The sequence below is a fragment of the Sceloporus occidentalis genome, unplaced genomic scaffold, assembly GCF_023333645.1.
Source record: "Sceloporus occidentalis isolate IW3139 unplaced genomic scaffold, rSceOcc1.0.p SCAF_98, whole genome shotgun sequence".
In the NCBI taxonomy this organism is placed as follows: Eukaryota; Metazoa; Chordata; class Lepidosauria; order Squamata; family Phrynosomatidae; genus Sceloporus; species Sceloporus occidentalis.
Genome location: NW_028317078.1, coordinates 809352 through 833204, shown reverse-complemented (window position 1 = coordinate 833204; position 23853 = coordinate 809352). Strand labels below are relative to the sequence as shown.

Below are 23853 nucleotides of genomic sequence, written 5' to 3'. Positions count from 1 at the left end.
TGTCTGCCAAGTAGTGCTGGGTATTGTGTGTCATTGGGGCACAGCATGGGGACCCCCATTTTCCTTACTGAGTGATAACGGGTTATTTTGTACTTGTATTTCCATGGTGGCTACAGGTCACTCAGCCCAATGGACTGAATACAGAGGATACTATGCCCGGCATCAAATAAATAAATATTATTATACTATTATATTATATAATAGTATAATATTAAATTAGCAATAATAATTATAGTAATAATGTTAATAATAATAATAATTGTAATACTACTAATAATAAAAATCACCATTGTAATAATAATAACAGTGAAAGTACATTTCTGTGTTTGTTTTACAGTGAATCTACTGGACACGGTGGCGATTCCTGGAGACTGGGGCTGGCTGACCTTCCCGCCACATGGGGTATGTATCCCACACATTAACGTTTCTGCCGAGAGTGTCCCACCTAGAGCCGGCTCTAACCCAAAGAAGCCAAGAGACACAGATAAATCGCACAAATCGGAACACATATGAACATGTACACATGGACATACAGACACTCTGCACACCAGCTCCAATGGCGGATAAATTACTAAACACTAACAGAATACGATCAAAAATCAATCCAACATCAGCCTCCATGCGTTGGTTTCTGTCACCAGAATCCTGTAATCTACCAGCAATGTTCCCTCTAGCTGCACAGGACCCGGTCCTGACTCTTTGGGTCATTATCACGGTGTTTTCTGATGTTTCTTTGTTGAAAATGCTTACTCATGCCACACACGTTCTAAAACACACTCATACTAACACAATTACACATACAGACTCCTGCTAACACGTACACATTTACTTTAACATACATACTCCCTCCCTTATTGTCTCTTACTCACCTAACCCTAACCTAAGCCGTTCCCCCCTCACCCCTTTACCTTCCCGGAGGCTTCTTTCTTGCTGCCCCCACAGTGTGTATGCTGGGTCCCATAACATTGCATTGTATGCTGAGTTCCTACCGTCATGAGTGGGATGGTCCTAGTCAGACTGGCCTTTTTATAAGAATTCGGCCAACTTTCCTGTTAAATGCTGAATTTCTTATAATATCAGTGGCTAGGGGCTTAGATCGCCACACCCTGCTTTCCTATACCTAGTCTTCTTCCATCTTAATAAATGGTGGACAGGACATTCAATGAGTCGCAGTTCACCTTTCTCAGAACATCAGGCAGAACCCAAACAGCATAGTCAACAAACTATGTCTCTAAGTGAGCGAAATCTGGCCAGATGGCTCCATGCATCGCCAGACAGCAAAGTATTCCTCATTCTTAATATTCATTCTCAGTGCAAAGGTGTAGGATTTGTAAATAATGGCGCCGAGGCCCAGGTGGATGGTTTGGCCAAAAAGGAATAGAATTTTAAAGCGAGAAAGGGAACCATGGAGTAGCCGCAGGGGCCGCCGATGTATTAGTACAGACACGCTTGGCTTGGGCAGGTGGTAACTGTGCCAGTTTAAGCATCATAGCAAATTAACAAAAGGGAAAGGACGTTGTCTGAGTGAGCACATGCGCTGATAACAGACGGGATGTACGATAGGACACTGACCGCAGAAGATAAGAGACGTCCTGCGAACCTCCTTTATTTGTTCGGCACTCAAAGCGCCGCGTGCAGCACATCGCTCGCCAGCCACGTTTTGGGAGACCTTGCCAAATTTGCATTTATCGTCTCCTAACATCTTTCTCCGGTCCAGTATGAACAGGGACGTTCTGATTTTTATAGCGCATGTTGACTTTCATTTAAATCATTAGAAGCGCCCTAAATACAAGAAGAATTAGGACCTCCCCCTGTTAATTTAGATGTCCTCATTCTCGACTCGCTAGGGAATGTTATCACGATGGCAACAGACGAGGCGGACGGAACCTCATTTATTAAAAACCACTTCAAACTAACAGCGAGGTTTTTGCGGATGAAAGCGGACGGGCCGGTCCAGGTATTTGGGTTGGAGATACGATCGCAAACCTCTTTCTGTTTAGGAGAAGGCTTGTTCCAGCCAGATTTTTCCCATCAGGAAGTGCCGCGCTTTTAGAAACCCGTTAATTAGCTTTTCCCTTTAAAAAAAATGTAACGTAAAGAATAAACCATCAAAAGCCACGCGTGTGCTTTCCTCTGGCCCGTCTGACAAGCCTGTGTTTTGTGGGATACTGACTTTTTGTCACATTCTGAGGATCAGTCATTAAATTCTTTCCTTGAAACCATAAATAATTAAATGTTCACAAAGTTTGCTCTGCTGTTATGGCAACAAAAAGTCAACCTACCAATGAACTTTCATGTGACTGCATTATAGTATAAATTTATAGGACCTCGTGATTTATCCGCAGTCCTTCTCCCTGAACGGCAAACTGTTACCCAAATTTCCAAGCCCCAGACACCTCTTCTGGACAAGATGTAACCCCCCACCCCCCCCCCCGCCGGTTAATGTTACATAATTACTACGACCTAAAAGGCTTCAGAGATGGGTCGCCGGGAAGGTGTGAAGAGGATCCTTTGTGTTGTGTTCAGCCGACTGTGAAAGTGAACGCGTGGAAGCCAAGAGGTTTCTTTGCCTAAGATGGCTATTTGTTTGTAATGAATATGCGATTCTATTTCTCCCTGCGGCTATTTTTACCATCAACATCCGGGGTGACTCGAAATTAACTTATTTGAAAATAAATTTTTATACAAACGCGGAATAATCGGGCGTGTAAAATAAGGTGCTAAGAAGATTTAATAACAGATAAAATGTACGTGGATGAGCGCGTTTAGGTTCTGCCGACGTTGTGTGGCGCAGCCGTGTAAGCCGGGGTTTTATCCGGGAAATAACATGCGTATGTCATCAAATAATTAACATGCTGGTAAATATCTACAGAAATATTAAAAACAAGCCCCAGCAGACATCGCCGAGGACAAGAGCTTCAGTCTGGCGGCGCTGTGGTTGTTTTCAACTGCCGTTTAATATATTTTATGCTAAAATGTGTAAATTGGATTAATCCTATAATTTAGATGAATCCCCACATGGCAACTATGTCTGTAATGGGTGTACAGCGGCAGGTATACTGTCTGAGGGCTCATCAGACCCATACTCTAATGGGAAGCGTCCAAGCAAAGGTGTTTTGTGATGCTCGGTTTACAGTTTTCTAGTTCTTTATCTTTTTATTTAATTTCTGCGTTATCGGCTGTTATGAGGGGTAGAAACGCACCGGATCTAGATATAAATCATCTATAAAACGTCCTGATTCCCACTGATAACCAGCTTTATCTGGACAGCTTCTACTGGCAGCGACTCCTTTTTGAGAATGGATTTCATATTATTAAACAAAATGGAACAAAATGGAATAAAATGTCCCATTTTTCATCAGTTTTTTTTTACCTTTCCTATTTCAATAAATACTATTTGGTTTCCTACTCGGTTCTGTACCGAACGCGGTCTGAACGCGACGTCAATCAATCAACTCTTTGTATCGTTTAAAAATGTACAATTTAGTTTGAAACAATTTTAATATCTTGAAGGCAAATACTGTTATTAGCAAACAGCTTGCAATCAAACTCTTTATTTTTGAGCTAAAAATATAAATGCCACATTGGAGACGCCGCGTTCTGAAAACGTTTTTCTACCAAGTTCAGCAGCTGTAGTTAAAATATCAATTTCGAGGGATAAAGTGGTTTTCCACAATTTTATCTTTTGTTGCAGAATATAAAATATTGTTTTGTTTTGTTAACCCTTAATTTTCATCGACTGGGAAACTAATCCTCAGAGAATAAACTAAGTTTTTAATATTTTCCGATATGTTGTACAATGAATGAATGGCTTATTTCTGATCATAATTTGTGAATTGTGAATTTTTATCATTGCCATTTATTATTAACCCACCTGAGTTTTTATTTTAAGGTATAATTAATACCCCCCAGCTCCAGCAGTTAATTTACTGCATGCCCGCTTGTGGGGTTATCTTAATATTCTTCATAATTCTTGTGTTTTTTTTAAATCCCTTCCATGGCTCCCAGATATTTCCATCCCATACGGCAGCCCCGTTATGGGGACAGATGACACTCAGGGGTGCTTTGGTGGGGTACGAGACGCTGCCTCTCCTACCTTAGTGAATAAAGTACACCAGACACAGTTACACTTGGTGTATGCTGAGGAAATATAAGAAACCTTTTTTTGCATTAACTGTTTTTCATTCTTCTTTTCAGCGTTGTCTCCTCCATCCACCTCCCTTCTCTGTTCTCCACCATGCTCCTTTTGCAACAATCATTTGGTTCAACATGCCTTTCCTCTTGCCATTATGCTTCTTTCTTTCCATGCTCTCCTCTCTCTTCCATCCTAACCTTCTCTCCATACTTGCCTTTCTCCTCCACCCTGTCCTTCTCTCCATGTTCCTTTCCATCTCTCTTTCATCCTTCTCTACATAGTCTTTCCTTTTTAGTGATGCTCTTCCCCATCCTATCCTTCTCCCCAAGTTCTCCGCTTTCCTCCATCCTGCCCTTCTCATCTCCTCTCTCCTGTCCTTGACCCTTCTTGTAACATCGTATTGGTGACAGGCCTGGGTCAGACTTGGAGTTTAGGTTCCTGGTGTTTTACCCTCAAAGTTCCTGCTGATATTTTGCTTTATCTCTGACCTTGTTAGAGTCATTCGTAGAAAGCAAAGACCTGAGGAGAGCGCCTGGCATTGCGCGATCGGAAAGTCTTTTGCGGCTGACGCTTTTGATTCATTTCTCTGGGGCGCCTGCAATAAACAGACATGGAGCAGATGTTGTGATACTTTTTGCTAAATAAATTGTGACAATAGTTTTAACCCATTCAAGACCCTGGACCCCAGAGAGCAGCAGAGATGCAAATATATTTGCTAGAAGACGGTGATCAATACCTATTAGAGAGATGGCTCTGGAAAAAATACAATAATAATAATAGATACGGTACTTTATGTATCTTATTTAAAAGAGATATTCACCTTTCCTGGGAAAGGCATGGCAGTATTACCTTTGTGCAAGGTGTTTATAAAGTCAGGTTAGAGGCTTCTGTAGGGAAATAATACTTTTCAGAGTTTAGCCGTAATACTCTCTGTAGAGTATAAATCATTAATATGAATTGAGACTCTCAGTCCCAGGGCTATCTCCATACCTTGGTGAAGACATACAGTGGGAGACGCCATACTAGCCACGTGGCCACCGTGGCGTTAAGCACTGGAGGTTTGGGGTAATTTTCTCTATTGGCCTTGAAGCTTTGTGTTAGTTCACATGGGAAAGTCATTGGCCTTGAATGTCAATAACGCTCCATTTCATTAGCCTCTCATTTCCATAATGGAAAATAATATTGCGGTGTACTTCCCGCTTTGTGTTATAGAGTACATGTCATTTCTTTTCAGGAGACTGGAATGCAGATGCCGCCAGAAATTACTTTATTCAAATGCTGGTTAAAAATCATTTTAAAATGCTGAATGGGAACAGTAACAAAGTGGGAAAGTTCCTCCAAGAAACCGAGGATTTAATCACATTCAAAATGATTGAATAATAAGCTGCAGTCATGCGAGATAAAACACACGCATTGTAGCAACAGAAAGAAGAGCGCGGGAGTCATGCTGCGCATGCTGCCCTGGGGCATGTGCCAGCATCTGGTGGAGGGTGTTCCTATTCTGATGTCCATTAAACAGACACTGCAGACAATATAATAATCCGATAAGGAGACACAATAACCTCCCAAAGAGCATCGTAAACCTCTTCATTGAGACACCTTAATGTCTATACCATTCACTTATTTAACTTTATTTTATAAAATGTCGTTGATAGTCCTCAGTGGATTTCGTTCCATCCATTGTTTCCCTGTCGTCTGAAAGCAACCCTTTAAAGGTCTTGGGTCACATATTTGGTCCACTTACCTAATAATAATGTAAAATTAAATCTCCACACTAATGTCCCCTTTTGTCTTCGTACACAGTGGGACTCAATCAACGAAATGGATGAGTTTTTCAGCCCCATTCACACCTACCAAGTCTGTAATGTGATGAGCGCCAACCAAAACAACTGGCTACGAACCAATTGGGTGCAACGAGACGGTGCTCGGCGAGTGTACGTGGAGATTAAATTTACCCTAAGAGATTGTAACAGCATGCCCGGCGTCCTGGGCACCTGCAAAGAGACCTTCAACCTCTATTATTTGGAAAGCGATCGGGATGTGGGCACCAGTATCCGGGAAAGTCAGTATCTGAAGATCGACACAATAGCTGCTGATGAGAGTTTCACCAGCGCGGACCTCGGTGTACGGAGACTCAAGCTAAACACAGAGGTCCGAGATGTGGGGCCTTTGAGTAAACGTGGCTTTTACTTGGCCTTCCAAGACATTGGGGCTTGCATTGCTATAGTATCTGTCCGAGTGTATTATAAGAAATGCCCCTCCATGGTGAGAAATCTGGCAGCCTTTTCTGAAGCCATCACAGGAGCAGATTCCTCCTCCCTAGTGGAGGTGAGAGGAGAGTGTGTGGGGCACTCGGAGGAGAGGGACACCCCGAAAATGTACTGTAGCGCAGACGGAGAATGGCTGGTTCCGATTGGAAAATGTGTCTGCAGCGCTGGATTTGAAGAGCGGGGGGATTCCTGTGTCGGTAAGTCCAGGTGTTTCCGTGCAAGTGGTTATTTCAGGGACCTGGGTTCGTTTTATTTTTCTGTGTTTTGGGTTTGTGGTGACTGTGCTTGTGAAGTCTTATTACGAATTAGTAAAGATTTTAACAAATTAGGAAGCCCCCGTATGCTAATGTCAGCCCACTATAATTTTCCGGTATGCAGAATATCTGCCCCGCACCACACCTGCCTCATTCATAAACATTTGATTTCAAACAGAATGTAAAAAAATATTTTTAAGTAAAAAGCTTAATTCTTTAAATTAAGATAAAGGAAATCCTGGCATTTTGTAAAAGATTTTCCATTTTTCCATCAAGCTTTTAAAGCCATTGCTGCTTTTTTCCAGCCTCTTTATAAAGCGAATGAATAAAATCAGAGGATTCTGGCCGGTTGACAAACTTCCCGTTAGTTCAGGGACTCTTAGACGTGAAGGAGAAAGAGATTTTAGGATGCGACTGAGTAAACATGGAGCGATAAGTCTAACAGAGCAGCTTCATCGGCTGTTTCAATAACGCGATGGTCGAGGATCCCTCTGAGACACTCCACAGCGTTATTTGTTTGCTGTGCTTTTTATTTGCGTCGAGTAGTTAGTGAAGGTGCTCCTACTCGCCAAACATGAAGACGATGTTTCTTTGGTTGTCTCTCTGTCTCTATTCAAGGTGAAAGTAACAGTGTAGTCGTCATCAGAAGCAACGGCCACTATTCTGTTCACTGGGCAATAATTGGCTTATTAGGTTTGATATATATATGTATATCCATGTATATGTACATTGGTTTAAGATATATGCTGCACATTAAGCACGCCAGTGCCATTTTCTGATGATCAGGAATCTTTGTACCTACCCCCGGGGTAAAAAGAAGCCTGGCGCATGATACCCATCCCATGGGCACCGGACGGACGGCAATGACTATACGGGAACTTATTAAATACTAATTTAAGCAGAGATAAGCAGAGACTTTAAGGCCCCACTTGGGGAGGTAATTCTTTTTTAACGAAAACCAATATTTTCAGAGAGAAGATTTCCATAGAATGAAAATCACGTTGTGCTATTTTTAGTAAATGTGAACGGCCTTTTACAATTTACACTATTTCCCTACCACACATCATACAAAATACAACCCGAAACTGTCACGGAGCCTTCAGCGCTACGTAGGAGATCTACATATTTACATTGACACGTAAAGAGCCTGGAATCCGGGTCCGTAACATTTCCTTATGTGCTGCTCCTGCAGAAATGTCATTTTCCCGGCAAAAGACGCTTCCACAGAAAGACTTACAAGCCAAGCGGATCTGTCGGAATTGGAAATTAGCGCTTTTAATTGTCAGGCGAGGGAGCGCTGAAATCCAGCTGCCACTCATGTTATTTTTTATCTCACGCAATGCACGTGGGGAGATAAATCTCTCTCCTGGTCTAATAATCTAAAAATACCAGGGGAACGGGTCTCTCGTCAGGTAAAATGGCCTAGAAGCTCTGTATTGGTGGCAGCGTCTGAAACGTTGTTAACATGGCAGAGTAGTTCATTTATCTAAACGAATGCTGTTTAAGTGATTTTTCCAGGAAGGTTTCAGCAGAGAGAAAAAAAACACTTCTGAGGGTTTTTTTTGGAAAGTTGGCAGCTAATGGATCTTCCTAAGTAAAGGTGCTTCCTTGGGGGGGGGGTCGATTCACCACGATGGCTCCACATGGGATGGAGTGAGTTTGGCTAAAGATTCGGATGGCTTTGAGCTGAGTTTGGCGATCGATATCGAATGGGAACTATATCATTGATGTTGGTATTTGGCGACAGACGTTTAATGAGGATGAGTGAGATGATAAATGAGAAAGAGGATGAGTGGGAAGGAGGACTGTTGGGGATAAGAGGACCTGAGCAAGGCTCATAGATTTCCAAGTCCTAATCGAGGCTTCATAGCAAGAGAGGAGGACACTCCATGGCCAGAGCAAGCGCCGTGGTCATCATCATCCTGATGAGGTGTCTGTACTGCAAGCAACTGAATTGCCCCTGACCTCATTCTCCAATATTTTGCATGTAAAATAGCAAAGGTTTATTTCCTTTATTTATTTCCCCTCTTAGCCAGTATGTACCACATTGACCTGTTCTTGCCCCCGTTTAGGGCAGCCGAGTTTCATTAAAACCCTTTTCCATGTGTGGGTTGGGAAATTTACTTTTAGGATAAAGTTCATTGATCTGTGTCATGGGATGCCCACCTCACAGGATATTCTGCCTGGAGAGAAAACGGTTAACAACCAAATCTTCTCCTCCATTACAGTTGGTGGGAAGTGTAAAAGGTCTGTGCCCTGCGGGATGTAGAGGTGGGAATTAAAGGGCAAATTTCCATTTAATGAGAGGCAGTTAATCCCACTCCAAGTCGGCATCTTGTGGCTCAGCACGTGGAGATATTTAAATGAAGCCGACTTGGACGTAATGAGTGAGGCAGAGATCTCGGCTCCCAGGACACGTTTATTTCATTAAATGAATCATCTGACCCAGAGGAAGCGACACCGGGGCAGGACTCAGACACCGTCATTCTTCTTATTAGTGAAACCTTTGGAAACAGCTGCGTTTAACGATTCGCGGGCCTCGAAGCTCCGTGGAGAGACCCACATGCTGCAGGACGTCTAATTAACCGATGCACACAGGGGATATTTGGGTCAGTTCCCCAGAACACGCAGCACATGGGGGCCGTAACCTTTATTACATACAACAATTAACCCCCATCGCAGTAAGATAAATGACAGATTATCCAGAAAACTAGCCAAATGTCTCTGTCTTTAGTGTCATTTGACATTAGCATAAGGTGTCTTCTAACTAGTGGACCTCAGTGGGCCAGTGTGTGGGTCACGCATAGTTATCGCCCTGAATGGGGAGTGTATGTACAGGCCTGCGCGGGCGACCTTCTCCTGTGTAAGAAGTGGACCCATTTTTCTTGTAGATCATTATGTGCGGAGGCCGAGAGCCGCCACCTGTGGCAGTCAAGGAAGGTGTTTCTCCAGATCAGGAGCAAGTCATTTGTCTTTGGAAGAGCAGGAAGAAAGGAGACACAAAGAGACAGCTGAGTGTCTCGCTGCTTTTTGGTCTGATAAACCAGAAAGGAAAGATCATTTTTTACAAGACAGAATGTTGCGGATGTGCCGCTGAGACACTGAAAGGGTTAACAGCATGCGCTGTGGCCCTGTAACTTTCTCATTGGGGTCCACCATGTGCACAGAGCCAGCTACTGGATCAAACAAGGAGTCCATTCCCAGCTTCTCAGTCGTTTGCTCCATAAATACCCCCAAAGCCCAGATATCACCCCTTTCTCTATCTCGTATCCGCTTTGCTCAGCCACCTGCGGTTTAGACGAGGCTCCTGCCGCGAAGGCGTTTTATTGGGTTCTGAGAGGTCAGTTGGTGTCTTGCTGCTTCCTCGCAGTATCCGGCCTCCAATTGTTGCCGTTAAATGAATTTTTTGCAGCAAAACTATTTCCTCTGATACCCCTTCCAACTGCACCTGGAGATTTAACATGTTGGGGGCCGTGAACTAAAACAGCGAAGTAGAAAACCGTAAAACTTGATGTGGCCGAGGTCTTATCTCTGATTGCCACCGCAAGATGGTTCCCAAAAAGTGAACTGAGATATGTGGTGATTGCGGACACTTCTCTTCAACTGTAATTAAAAAAACTCCATTTACAAACGGGCAGCCATATTTCCCCTGGGAATCGGTTAGATCCACGACCGCGGTTTCACGTCCACATTTTCCGGATTACTTTGGTTTGGGGGAGACGTTATCGGCAGGCAATGAGTTAATTCTTCATCTGCACGTTCAGGCCATTCAGTGCCCCCAGGCCAAGGTTATTAAACGCAATCACTCTTCTGCTAGGGGTCTTGCTCCAGCCACAGTTGGGTTACAGAGGAACAGCAGAACATACATGACGCCCAACATTTAACATGTGTGTCAGAATGTGAGTCAGGGAGAAAGTACGACAGGGAGGAGGATGCCGGCGTCTGTTGACAGGGATCTGAGTCCAGCTGGTGGACAACTCCCCACTAACCGAGACATCTCCCCACTCACTGTGGCAAATCTACTCTCTTTGTCCTTGTGTGATTTGAGGAAATGCGGAGAAATAATCGTTGTGTCTTCCCTTTCGATTCTCCACTAACCTTCTGCCTTAATGAGCTAATTAACTTCTCCTTTAATTACTTTGGCTTTGTTTTAATTACTTAGCTGTGGGAACTACTCACTCAATCACCAGATTTAACCCACAGCACTGTCAACGCATTTAACCCACAGCACTGTCAACGCATTTAACCCACAGCACTGTCAGCGTATTTAACCCACAGCACTGTCAGCGTATTTAACCCATCGCACTTGTCATTGCCTCTCTTTTCTCTGACCATATCTTTAGGAATAATTATCTGTGAGGCAGTTGCCCTTCAAATGCCCATCCAATTGTTATTACCCAGCGCAACTCTGTCTGGGGCAGTCTGTCGGTACCCCAAAATTACCCTAGGCAGACTGACAATACCCCATGATTACCTGGGGCAGTCTGAAAATAAGGAAAATTACATTTATATAGGAGATTAGTACCCACTTAATATGCCTGCGCATGATGATTGTTAAACTACCACCCTAACTAATGCACTATAAAATAGCTAAGTCTCCCATATCCAACATATGGATTCGGCCCTTTTAACCCAGCACTTCTTAATAAACTGTAAGGAGAGGTATGACCGTTAATGATCTTCCTTCGCTTCCTTTCTGTGCTTGGTGAGAGGGCCGAGGGGATAAAACAAAGTATTCTGCCCCAAGCGGAGGGAGGTCACCTATTACTTTAAACTCGTAGCGGTTGGGATCATTTTATTTGTATCAGAAAGGCATTCATTTACAGAAAGGGTTAGGAGTATTAGAGGACTGATAATGGCCTTTCTTGGACAGACGAAACTACCCAGTGGGCAACAGGGGCACTTCGAAAGACCTATGGCCCAAGGATAGTGTTTGCTCAGTGACCCCAGCCCTGTGTGTAACACCCAGGGATTCATTTAAACTGGGCAGATGTGTTAATTGGACCAACAGCTAAACCATTAATCACAGAGAAAAACTGCCCTCCAGTTCACATAAAAGCCCTCTTTCACCCAGTCACACCATTTATCACAAACCCATAGGGAATCATCTCACGGTTTGTCTTTCTCATTTCCATCGGACTCCGGGAAGATAATCCGACGGCAAAACATTCACAATAACGGGATAAAAGCAAAAAAAAATCCTGAAATTAGATTTCCCGGTAGTACTTTGTGTAAGTGATTCATTTCATACACATTTACCCCAAATCACATTATCAATATTATTAACGGCTCATACAATGTTCTAAATTACAGAAATGGCTGCGCCTCCCCTCCAATATATTTGTTTTTCTTTTTATTAAATAGTTTCAGCTTTCGTAATAAATTATTAGGGAATAAAATGGAAGTTAAGAATGTAAACAAGAGAACATGCAGGGAATTACAGAGTTATTACAATCATGGAAGCGGAAATAAAGAGGGGAAGCACTGGAAAGGTCAGTCTCTAATATCCACTGAAGTTTTCACAATAGAATGTGAAGGCGCAGGCGGTCGGCGGGAAATCAGCCATGTGGTTAACGGGCTGCAGAATGTGATGCGTGAAGGAGCCCCGAGGTGAGGCAGGAACACCAGCTCGTACTCGGCTACAGGACTCGCTGACAGGTCCATCCATCATCAGCGCCTTTCTGCCAGCTTATTAGCAGATGTTACCGCATCTCACGGGGGATGGAGGAAGAGCAAGGACACCAATGGGCGAAGCCACAGATGGCTTGGCAGAGACTTCTTTGCTGATACTTTCTCCTCCAGCACAGGAGAGGCTAATATGAAGGATACTGCAGGTGACCCACACGGCTCCGGGACACAAGGTGCACATGGGCTGATGTGTAACGCGTTCAGAGTTTGAGTGGTTGCCCCGGCACTGAAAAGAACTCATGAGACAAGCCCAATGCTTTGAGATGTTTTTCTCCATCTGACACTTAGTATCCAGTGAAGGTCTGTCTCATCATGCAAACTCAGAGATCTCTTAGTCCCATTCCTTAATTGCATCAATAATCTAACTTGGCATTCACTAATTAGCTGTTTGCATTATGACTGTGTCCAGTCTTTCATTTACAGGACAATGCTATAGTGAATAAACCTATTTTCAACAACTAACACATTTCCTCTTGACTACAGTTAAAACCAATATAAACCATTATAATACCCTAAGCAGGCACACGTCCGCCCAATAAAACCTGATAACTTGCGTAATTCCAGCTCAGAGCCGCGGTTAATGTGTGTAACGGAGACACAAATTCTAATAGCGCCCACCTGGAGAAAGGCGTCTGGTTGGAGGTATTTTAGACTCAGGGGCTTCTGCAATGTGTTGAGCCTGTATGAGTCCGCATGTTTCTCGCCCATCTGTTTTAAGGATAAGGTGATTTTTGGTTATTTGCAAAGTTCAGATAAACACGTCTAAGGAATATATGCCTCTCACTATAATTACAATTTTCACATTACTTTATATATTTAATCGATTTGTTCTCCTTCCTTGCAGCCTGTGACCTTGGTCATTACAAGTCTTCTCCGGGCGACCAGCTCTGCTCCAAGTGCCCCCCGTTTAGTCACTCGGACACCCTGGCGGCACAAGTTTGTCAATGCGATACCAATTATTTCCGTGCGTCTATGGACCCACATTCATCACCCTGCTCACGTAAGGACCACATTTACTCTGATTCTAGACAAAGATGTCATGGTAAAAAGTAACAATAGCATGTATTCATTGATTATAAGAAGCTGAGCCAAGGGCATCAAAAACCCCAAACGCTGAAATTATAAAACTAAGTAAATCCCCCCAGCTCCCTTGCTGAGGGAGCTCATAGGCAGCAGGACCAATTGCCTTGCGTCAGAGAGATCCGGGCTCTTAAACGGTCTTTTATTCATAGTGACCTATAAATCATCTAAAATGACAGTAAATGGTCTCCTTAGCGGAGACCATTTAGACTCACAGCCCGTGATGTTTGTTTATTAATAAGAAAACTATTTCTAGACCCTGAATAACTGACAAATGTATTGATTATTGTTATTGATTTATATAGTGTCATCATATTCGGCAGCGCTGTCCTAAATCGTTTTCGTGTCTCTTTCTGAGATTTTGGTTCCATCTCCTCCAGGTCCCCCCTCGGCTCCCGTCAACCTCATCTCTAGTGTTAATGGCACCTCTGTCACCTTGGAGTGGAACCCACCAGTAGACACAGGTGGGCGCAGAGACGTCACTTACAATATCATTTGCCGTCGCTGTGCTTGGGATGCGGGTCAGTGTGAGCCCTGTGGGGTAGGCGTTCGTTACATCCCCCAAGAGTCCAGCCTAGAAAAGACCTCCCTTACGGTGGCAAATCTTCAGGCCCACATGAACTACACCTTCTGGGTGGAGGCGGTCAACGGGGTGTCCGACTTTAGCTTGGAGCAACGGATGTTCTCCACAGTGAATATTACCACGAACCAGGCAGGTAGGACACAGCATTGGTGAATTATGCCTACCACTATGGCTGCTCATGGTGAGGAGTGGCCCATGTACTGAACACAATTTTAAATCCCCTACAGCCGAGACCCCAGAAGGGTCAAACACTACAAACCTTCACTCATCAATCTAGGGAGAAATCCATCTACAAGACACTGAGCCCCGTGGAATGATGTGGCACTTGACCACCCTCCTTGGTTATGCAAGTCAATGAGATACAATAACCCACATGGAGTCTTGTTAGACTAATGTTAATGCCCAACATGCTGTAATGCAGAGAGACACTGAGGATGTTAAGATGCCTCCCCTTTCATGTGGTTATTAAATGTGGGTGACAAACAAATTGATCACGAGGGCCTTATTGCAAGAGCCCACAGCCCCTAATCATGATTTAGAATATATTTAGAAATTTCTTGGCTCTTCTGTGGCCTTCGCGGCAAAGTTTTCGCTGTCACTTGCTACATCCCCCATATATTATAGAGCGCCCCCAATGTGATTAAAGTTACACATGGCCGGAATGTGGCAGAATGATCCTAAAATGTGTTATTTATAAAATCAGGGTTTTGGGGGTAAATCCTGCTGATTAAGTTCTCTTCTTCTCTTTCTTGTATGTAATAAGCTCCATTTAGATCAATTTACCAGAAATTAGCATATTGTAGCGATTTGTCTATGAAGTCACAATCTCTCCATAAAGGTAAAGACATGATACTTTGCATCGTTTATCTCTGCCGCACAGGATATAAGTGACATGTTTAATTATCACGTTTAATGTGTGGCACAGCGAGGTCTCAGCGGTCTGCTGCTCGGTGCCTAGGCACCTGTTGTGCTATTGATGCCAGCTTTCAATTTGTCTTCCAGCCCCTTCACAGGTTGTGGTTATCCGCCAGGAGAAGGCCGGGCAGAACAGTGTCAGCCTTGTGTGGCAGGAGCCCGAGCAGCCGAATGGCATCATCCTGGAGTATGAGATCAAATACTTTGAAAAGGTGACTAATTATCGGCTCATCTGCCAGACAGCGCCTTCGTTTCCAGCACCCCCCCGGAGGACGTGGGCTTCACATCACATTAAAAGACACACGGCTCGCATGCACATGTTACATCTGAAAGAGTAGCACATGAAGCCCGGACTCCTCACACTCAAATTTTTTGGGGGGAAGCAAAAGCAAAGCATTTAATATTCAATTAACCTTAACCTTTTTAGCGCCAGATGAGTAAAAGGTTCCCCTGCATGTTATTTTTAATACTTTTTAGGTACCCGCTTTACAGCCTGCAAGGAACCTTCTCTGTTCTGTGTTTTCAGGATAAGGAGATGCAGAGCTACTCCACGCTGAAAGCCAAGGAGACTCAAGCTCTGGTGTCCGGCCTGAAGCCATCAACACGCTATGTGTTCCAGGTCAGGGCCCGGACCTCGGCTGGCTCTGGGCAATTTAGCCAGACCATAGAGGTGGAAACTAGTAAAGCAAGTAAGTGCTGTACACCAAACCATTTATTGGTTTATGCTTCCCCAACCATATGTATCACATCTCCTGGGTTCACCAGTGCTCTGCCACCCAGACTAACAACCCAAAAGGAGGCTGAATCTCCGTCTTCCAGACTAAAAGCCAAAAGAACACTGGGCCTCTGCCCCAAGATATATAACCTAATGGAGGCTCAAGCTCCACCTCCCAGACATACAACCCAATGGAGGCCAAAGCTCCACCACCCAGACAAACAACCCAATAGAGGCTCAAGCTCTACCTCCCAGACATACAAGCCAATGGAGACCGAAGCTTCCCCTCCCAGAAATCCAACCCAATGGAGGCTCAAGCTCCACCTCCCAGACATACAACCCAATGGCGGCCGAAGCGCCACCTCCCAGAAATACAACACAATGGAGGCCGAAGCTCCAATTCCCAGACATACAACCCAATGGCGGCCGAAGCGCCACCTCACAGAAATACAACACAATGGAGGCCGAAGCGCCACCTCCCAGAAATACAACCCAATGGAGGCCAAAGCTCCACCTCCCAGACAAACAACCCAATAGAGGCTCAAGCTCTACGTCCCAGACATATAAGCCAATGAAGGCCGAAGCTCCACCTCCAAGATCAACAAACCAATGGAGGCCGAAGCTCCACCTCCCTGAAATACAACCAAATGGAGGCCGAAGCTCCACCTCCCAGACTAACAACCCAATGGAGGCTGCTGTGCTGCCTCCCAGAATAGAAATAACATGACCCACACTAAACATATTTCTGGCAAGGTCTGGATGAGGATGTGGTCTGTTAAATTTATTCATAATTCTTATCAAGTAAAATGGGTGGCATAATGTTTCTTTTAACCCCCTAGTGGTTCTCCGGTATGACACGATGACAATTGTCTGGATCTGCCTCACTCTGATAACGGGTCTCGTCCTCCTGCTGACTGCCCTCATATGCAAGAAACGGTAATTCTGGGAGACGTAACACAGCGCGGCTAACTGCTCATGAACTGTATGTAACTATATGTAACGGTCACTTAAACATGTGAGGTGATGACGTGAGTGCAGATAGACATCATATTGTAATTACTGATTTAACAATTTCAACCAATCAAAATGCAGACAAAAGTCATATCCTGAACCCTGACCAGATTAGCACATCTCTGTCGGGTGAGTAAACTGAACATGTATATCTGTCTCCTCTTCGCTCCCGCAGGCACTGTGGGTACAGTAAAGCCTTTCAGGACCCCGACGAGGAGAAAACGCATTATCAGAATGGGCAAAGTGAGTTCAAAATCCGTTCAAATCTCATCAATGGAACAGGGATTATGATGTCATCAAAAATGGTTAATAATTATACAACAAACCAAAACCGACGCCATCACTTAGCAACTCTTTCAGGAAGGATATATATATTACATGTATTGTGTGTTGTATGTGAGTCTATTGAATGTCTACACATATTATATTTCTTTATCCCTTATAGAGGGTCTCTCTCTATATCACACTTTCTTCCCTTCGCTTATTTTCCTGGTGAATTTATTTGAGTTTAAGTGTAATTGGGGTGGAAAGATGCAGATTGAAGTGAAAGCTGACACGTTCCTCTCGCCGTTCCGTCTCAAACAGTAACCTTTGCGGAGTCCAAGCTCTACGTAGACCCTCACACCTACGAGGACCCTTGCCAGGCCGTTCACGAGTTTGCCCGAGAGATAGACGCCTCCAGAATTAAGATTGAAAAGATAATTGGATCAGGTTGGTATCATTTATTGTCCTGATAAGCTGTGAAAAGAAACCCTGTTGCCAGAAAGAGACTGCAACTAGTAAGATACCCCACCACGATTTAGAATATCAGTGGGCATGAATGATATTAAGACTCACTATGGACTCTGAATACAGAATCCAGACCCCCGCGGGTTTATACAGGGGCCATATCCATATTTAACGTTCCCAGAAGCTGCTTTCCTTTTATTTTGTAAATAAATAAAAAGATGGGTCATACGACTCCATGAATAGACACATACTGTGGGGTTCACTGATTACAAGTGACCTTGGCTGCCCTACTAATATACCCCAACATACCCCAATAGTGAAAACCCCTTCGTTTCAGCCACACAGACTTTCTGCCATCTTCTTCCAGGCGAATTTGGGGAAGTTTGTTATGGGCGGTTGAAGCTCCCAGGAAAGCGCGAGATCCCGGTGGCAATAAAGACTTTGAAGGCCGGGTACAGTGAGAAGCAGAGAAGGGATTTCCTGAGCGAGGCAAGCATCATGGCGCAGTTTGACCATCCAAACGTGATTCACTTGGAAGGAGTGGTTACTCGAGGTATGTCCCATGATTTCTGTTAGAGTCGTACATACGAGTATCAACCCAATGAGGAACACTGACCAACATCTCCAGCTCTGCTGAATCCAAAAGAGTGCAGGTTTGCAGAATCTCCTCAAATAAATGAAGGAGGCCGGAACAGCAAGTTACTGACAGATTCACATGAGAGTCCTGCACCAGTAGGATTCCCTCAAGGGCAAGGATAAGAGCTAACACATCATGGAAAACCTGACATTTAATCCTGAGTCCCAGAGGGTATCTAAAGCCCCCATTTTATACGCCCCAGGTCCCTGTCTGCATTTAGACATAAAGAGGCAGCCGGTTTCCTTGGTTCATGAGGCTGTCAGACGTTTCAGAAGATCATCCCAGAGCCTTCACTCAACTAGTGGGAAAACGATTCATCAAAGTGTATCCGGTAACTTTCATGGGGAAACCGACGACGATTACTTACTGATGCCTCTGGCAGAAGCTGCAATGATCACTCCTTTCATAGCTTTTTGTGATAAAGTTTTTATTCTTACTTTTAAATGCTGGCACAAAATCTTCAGGGAATTTTTCTCCTTGCGATTTTCAGGTAAATTAACTATGATCGTAACAGAATATATGGAGAATGGATCACTGGATACATTCCTGAGGGTAAGGAGCTCCACACAGACATTGGGGAGTCACAGCCCAGGGGGCAACTCGAAAGAGCAATGTGCACTCCGCTCATATTTACAAAGGATACAGATGATTTATCAACACTCGCTGGTGTCTGCGCCGGAAGTAAAACTCAGCAGGCATCCATTAGACAGGGGTGAGAGGCAGCCTGTAGACGGGGGTGAGAGGCAGCCTGTAGACGGGGGTGAGAGGCAGCCTGTAGACGGGGGTGAGATGCAGCCCGTAGACGGGGGGTGAGATGCAGCCTGTAGAAGGGGGTGAGGTGTGGTGTAGTGTGTAGAAGGGGGTGAGGTGTGGTGTGTAGACGGGGGTGAGATGCAGCCTGTACATGGAGGGGTGAGATGAAGCCTGTAGATGGAGGGGGGGTCTTATTGTGAAAAATGTTCCATAAATGAATTACTTCTCATTTTGCATGAACCCAAATTTTGTTAATTTACAGAATTATGACACTTCAGAGGGTGAGATTTGATGATATCAAAAGAACAAAAGGCGGATTTCAATTCTGTAAAGTAAATGAGTTTGTGTGTTCCAGAGTCGTGATGGTCAGTTCACCATAATCCAGCTGGTAGGGATGCTCAGGGGCATTGCTTCAGGAATGAAGTATCTATCTGATTTGGGATTCGTCCACCGAGACTTGGCAGCGCGTAACATCCTCGTCAATAATAACCTGGTCTGCAAAGTGTCTGACTTTGGGCTCTCGCGGATACTGGAGGACGATCCGAATGCTGCCTACACCACCACGGTACGATAACCCCGACGGTCAGAAGAAGGATAGCCACCCTCTCCACATAAAGGAACTCATTTGTCAGACAATGGGTTCTGCCCAAAACACTAAACAAAGACCTTGCCTTCCACGATCCTCCTAGATCACAAAATGTTTAGTTGTTACATGTGATCATAAACAGGAGAATGGTGTGGTTTTCTTATAAAACATAAGGAAATTCATGGAAAGGGTAGGCATGTCCTGTAAATGTGTTCCATGTCATCTTTGTACCCTACATGGATGACTGCAGCAGATACAAACACAGATACATTTATCAGCAGAATGTGTTGGTGTTCTAGACTCTCTTGAGAGATTTTGCCTCACTTTTCAGGGTGGAAAGATTCCCATCCGCTGGACGGCTCCAGAAGCCATTGCTTATCGCAAGTTCTCCTCAGCCAGTGACGTATGGAGCTACGGCATTGTCATGTGGGAAGTCTTAGCTTACGGGGAGCGGCCGTACTGGAATATGACCAATCGGGATGTGAGTGCATTTTGCAATGTGATTATGATCATATATTTCTATGGTCTGGCTCCCTGTTACCGACAGAAGCTGCTTCGGATTGTTTTTTAATGAATTCCAGTGCAGATTTGCAAGCCATAGCGCCTGGTATAAGGGTCCCTAAGCTACGTTTCTCTAGACACGCACTTAATGAATAAATAGCGGTTTTGGCCTTTTACGTTTGATCAGTTTATCTCACACGTGACTGTAAATTATTACTTAAAAGAAAAGTATTTAACTTCTATTTATTTCCCAAACAAGCTAGCCCCCATTTACCCCTGCAATCATTTTTATCCCGTTTCAGGTGATAAGTTCAGTGGAGGAAGGATATCGCCTTCCTGCCCCAATGGGCTGCCCTACGGCTTTGCACCAACTTATGTTGGATTGTTGGCAAAGAGACCGCAATGAAAGGCCCCGATTCTCCCTCATTGTTAGTATCCTGGACAAACTAATCCGGAATCCTGAACACCTGAAAGCCAGCGCAACGGTCAACAGGTCAGCTCAAAAGGGAGTCTTTTACACACAGGAGTGAGATGTTAATGCTTTTTCGTGTAAATTGCTGTTATTTCAGGGCGAATCCAGATTCTCATCCATCGTTAACAGCGGTAACAATGTTTGCGTGTTTCTCTCCATTGTAGATTCACCCATCCGCGGATCGACAGGGGACTCTTTGACTTTGCCAGCCGTGCCACAGTGGATGACTGGCTGGATTCAATCAAGATGGGTCAATACAAGGAAAACTTTGTGATGGGAGGATACTCTTCCCTCGGACTGGTGATGAGGATGAACATAGAGTGAGTGCACATTTGTTCATCTCCACAAAGACATTCATTCATGAAATTATTTCCATGTATCATTTTCACTAGTACAACGTAAGCAGAGAGACCCAGACTCTGCAAGGAGATCAGGCCCACTCGGACCATTTAGTCAGCTTCTTATGCTGTGAAGACTCAAACCTTAATCAGTCGTGACCTTAATTAGATGTGTAGTCCATTTGTAAATTTGAGGGAAATCCCAACCTTTTTAGCTTGGACATTGCATTTACATTGTTTTTGTCTTTTTTGCAGTGATATTCGAAGACTTGGGATTTCATTAATAGGTCATCAAAAGAAGATCCTCACCAGTATTCAGATCATGAGGGCTCAGCTCATCAATACACTGGGACCCAGAATGCACTTGTGATCCAAACCTGACCTGAGCCCAACTGGGAACACAGGCAGTACCAAGGATGCGCAGACCATCAAATCGTCGGGGGACAGCGTTGGACAGGCTGGATCATTCAGCATTAAACAATAGTTAATATGATGAAGCAACAATGCGTAGCAGGATTCGGAGATTACCCCATCTCCTGCTCCCCATTTTAACTCATTTACTTTTCTTGGATTTTTTTTTTTAAAGGATTTAGAGCTGCATCTCTAATATAGCAATAGAATCTCATTCTGTGAATAATCAGGGTGCTTCCTCGATACAGGGATTCATTCTATATACTGAGCGCCATGTACCTCAGCTGCGAGTGGACGCTGGGGACCACAAGGACTTTACCACGAAGATAAAGAGACCGCCTTGTGCGGCCCACGTCATAGGAGATCCTGTGGCATTTATTGAGGGTTTCAAAGGTTCTTTTATTTGGAGCACTTGGTAATCTGACTCCACATTCGTCTTTGGTAATGGACGTTCTATAACCCAGGGCAATCTCTGGGTTCGCACAGTTTTCTCTTTTCCTGTTACACACTTTTAAAGCACACGCACACTTTTTTGGGATCATGATAATCTTTGCCTGAGTGAGTGCCCCACTTAGTATTTCATTTTTAGCCATTTTGGTGGTGGGTTTATGGAGGATATCCCAGCCGAGAGGTTCTGGGCTCTGGCTTTTGTTAGATCGGATCTCCCCTCTCTCGTCTGTTTAGTTCATATGATGCCATATTGCAGAGTATTTCTGGAGGACGAGAAAGGAAGAATGAGAGCTGCTTTCACGGTGCAGACTTAAGCCCTTCAAAGGAAATCATATGGGACCCCGTGGATGTATTTATTGTGTTTTTAGATGTAACAGAATAATTTTTATCGTTTATCTATACAGGTACAGGGTAACCGAGACAGGGTACAGGGCTATAGAAATGGGATGCAGGCGGCCCATTGAAAATGTTTCATCAGAAAGATATTGAGCTCATTGTACAAATCTTATCAAGCTGAGCTGCACAGACTTTGTAAATGGCAAGTATTACGAAATATTACACAAAAACTCCTTATTTAATGATATTAGGCCGAGCAGGTTTGTGAACAACACTGTCAGATATTGTGTTGACTTAGTGCCAGTATATAATACCAGTATTACTGGAAATAGCATTAATATTTGCCTTTTTAACTTGGAAATTCAGACGGCTTGAAAGAATTTAGTGGTTCGTGATGAGGACGTCTGCAGCCGACCCCCCCAACGAGGAATTCTCGACAATCACGATTTTTACTTTAGTCAGCAAATCTTGGGACAAATCCCCCTTCACAGTCATCAACTTTTTAAAGAATGTTTACTGATTGTTCAATAAACTAAATGCTATTAAATGGAGAAGGAAGCCTTGAGAGCGGAGGCAAAAGTAACAAATCAGACACCATGTATGAAAAGATGGCGTTAAAGGGAAATGTTTGGACAGATGTGAAGCCGAGGGTACAAAGAGACACATTTATTTTTTATGTTTGTATATAAGTAAAAATCTTATTGATGTCTTTAAGCTGTTTGTTCGCAACTTAACCCAAACAGAATGGCACTTTATAGTCTGAATTCCCAGAGCTGTGTGACTATGAGCCCAGCTGAATACGGGTTTCCCCTCATGGTCTCGCGTCTGGCACACAAGGCTCGCGGTCCAAAAGGACTTGAAATCATGTTTTCAACAGAATTCACTTTTCTTCCCCAACCCAGTTCCTGGAAACTGCAACTTTTCAGAGATAATTGTTCTGCGTCTCCTGTCTCTGAAGGACAAAGAGCTTTCTTTTCCTTTCCAGTTTTGTAAAAATAGCGTTTTCTTTGTTAATGTTTCCTTTTACTTTGCAAAAGTATCCTCAAAGCACATTAAGGACGGGAGCAGCAATAAATTACTAATTAAAGGTATAGATTAGTCTTTCCGTTCCAAAAGTAATGGAAGTGAGTATCTTCGGAGAGGTTTTTTTTTTTGCAATAAATAAATCGAACAAGGAGGATTCTAGGTTTCCGGAAAATCCTTCCTAATGGGGTGAGAATCTTTGTGATGTCTCTCGGCATGCTGGGATTTGCTCATAATGCCCTGGTAGGCATTAATAAAAAGGTTTCCAGTGATTCTGCCGATGGTCCCTATCGCATGTCCGTCACGGTGAGGGTAATGCACGTCTCTCTTCCGTACCGGGGATTTCTTTAAAAATGCACAAGAATAGAGTTGATGTTTGATCATTACGTTTTGTGTCTTATTAATGTTCTTTGACCAATATTCCCCAATAAATCACCCCCAGCATACCCTGAGAGGGCAGATTTCTGGTTTGCACACAGAGTGAAGTGCATTCTGGCCAATTAACTGACAGACAGCTGATCGCAGAAGCTTAGACGGGTTCGGTTTAATTGATTGTCAGGAGAAGGAACGTGAATCGGCTCTCGGCTTCTACAGCGGTAGGGGCCCCATTATTTCCACGTTAGAGCTGGAATTCAGGGGAAATCCCAATTTATCAATTCTCTGCTTATTTCATTAGCTGCTATTTGAATTTCCCGCAATCCTTTCTCCTGAATGTAAAGCAGATCACCCCGGGGCCAGAGACCCACCTTTCTCCAAAATACCCTTGTATTTCTGGAAAACGCAGACAAGGCACAATCTCTCCAAGTATGCAGATTTCCCACATTTCAGACTAAACTTGGAAGCTTTTTATATGTATGATCCATGTTTAAATTATTATATGATATATTGACAGCTCATATTTCTTCCTATGGAAGCATTTTTGTATGAAATAATCAGATGCCCTGTTGTTGTTTCTCTGTGCGTCCT

General features: G+C 43.9%; 1 protein-coding gene across 1 annotated transcript; it reads left to right on the top strand.

Annotated features, from left to right (window-relative positions):
- Positions 1 to 342: 342 nt before the first annotated feature.
- On the top strand, positions 343 to 21037 carry LOC149284184 (ephrin type-A receptor 8-like). Its single transcript, XM_089497083.1, is given in 16 exon segments — positions 343 to 402; positions 5939 to 6602; positions 13192 to 13347; positions 13808 to 14143; positions 15013 to 15137; positions 15452 to 15614; positions 16480 to 16576; positions 16827 to 16898; positions 17196 to 17362; positions 17748 to 17933; positions 18508 to 18569; positions 19126 to 19335; positions 19688 to 19837; positions 20160 to 20350; positions 20494 to 20649; positions 20923 to 21037. Coding segments are annotated over 15 exon segments (2832 nt in total). The 5' UTR covers positions 343 to 402; positions 5939 to 5956.
- The last annotated feature ends 2816 nt before the right edge of the window (positions 21038 to 23853 follow it).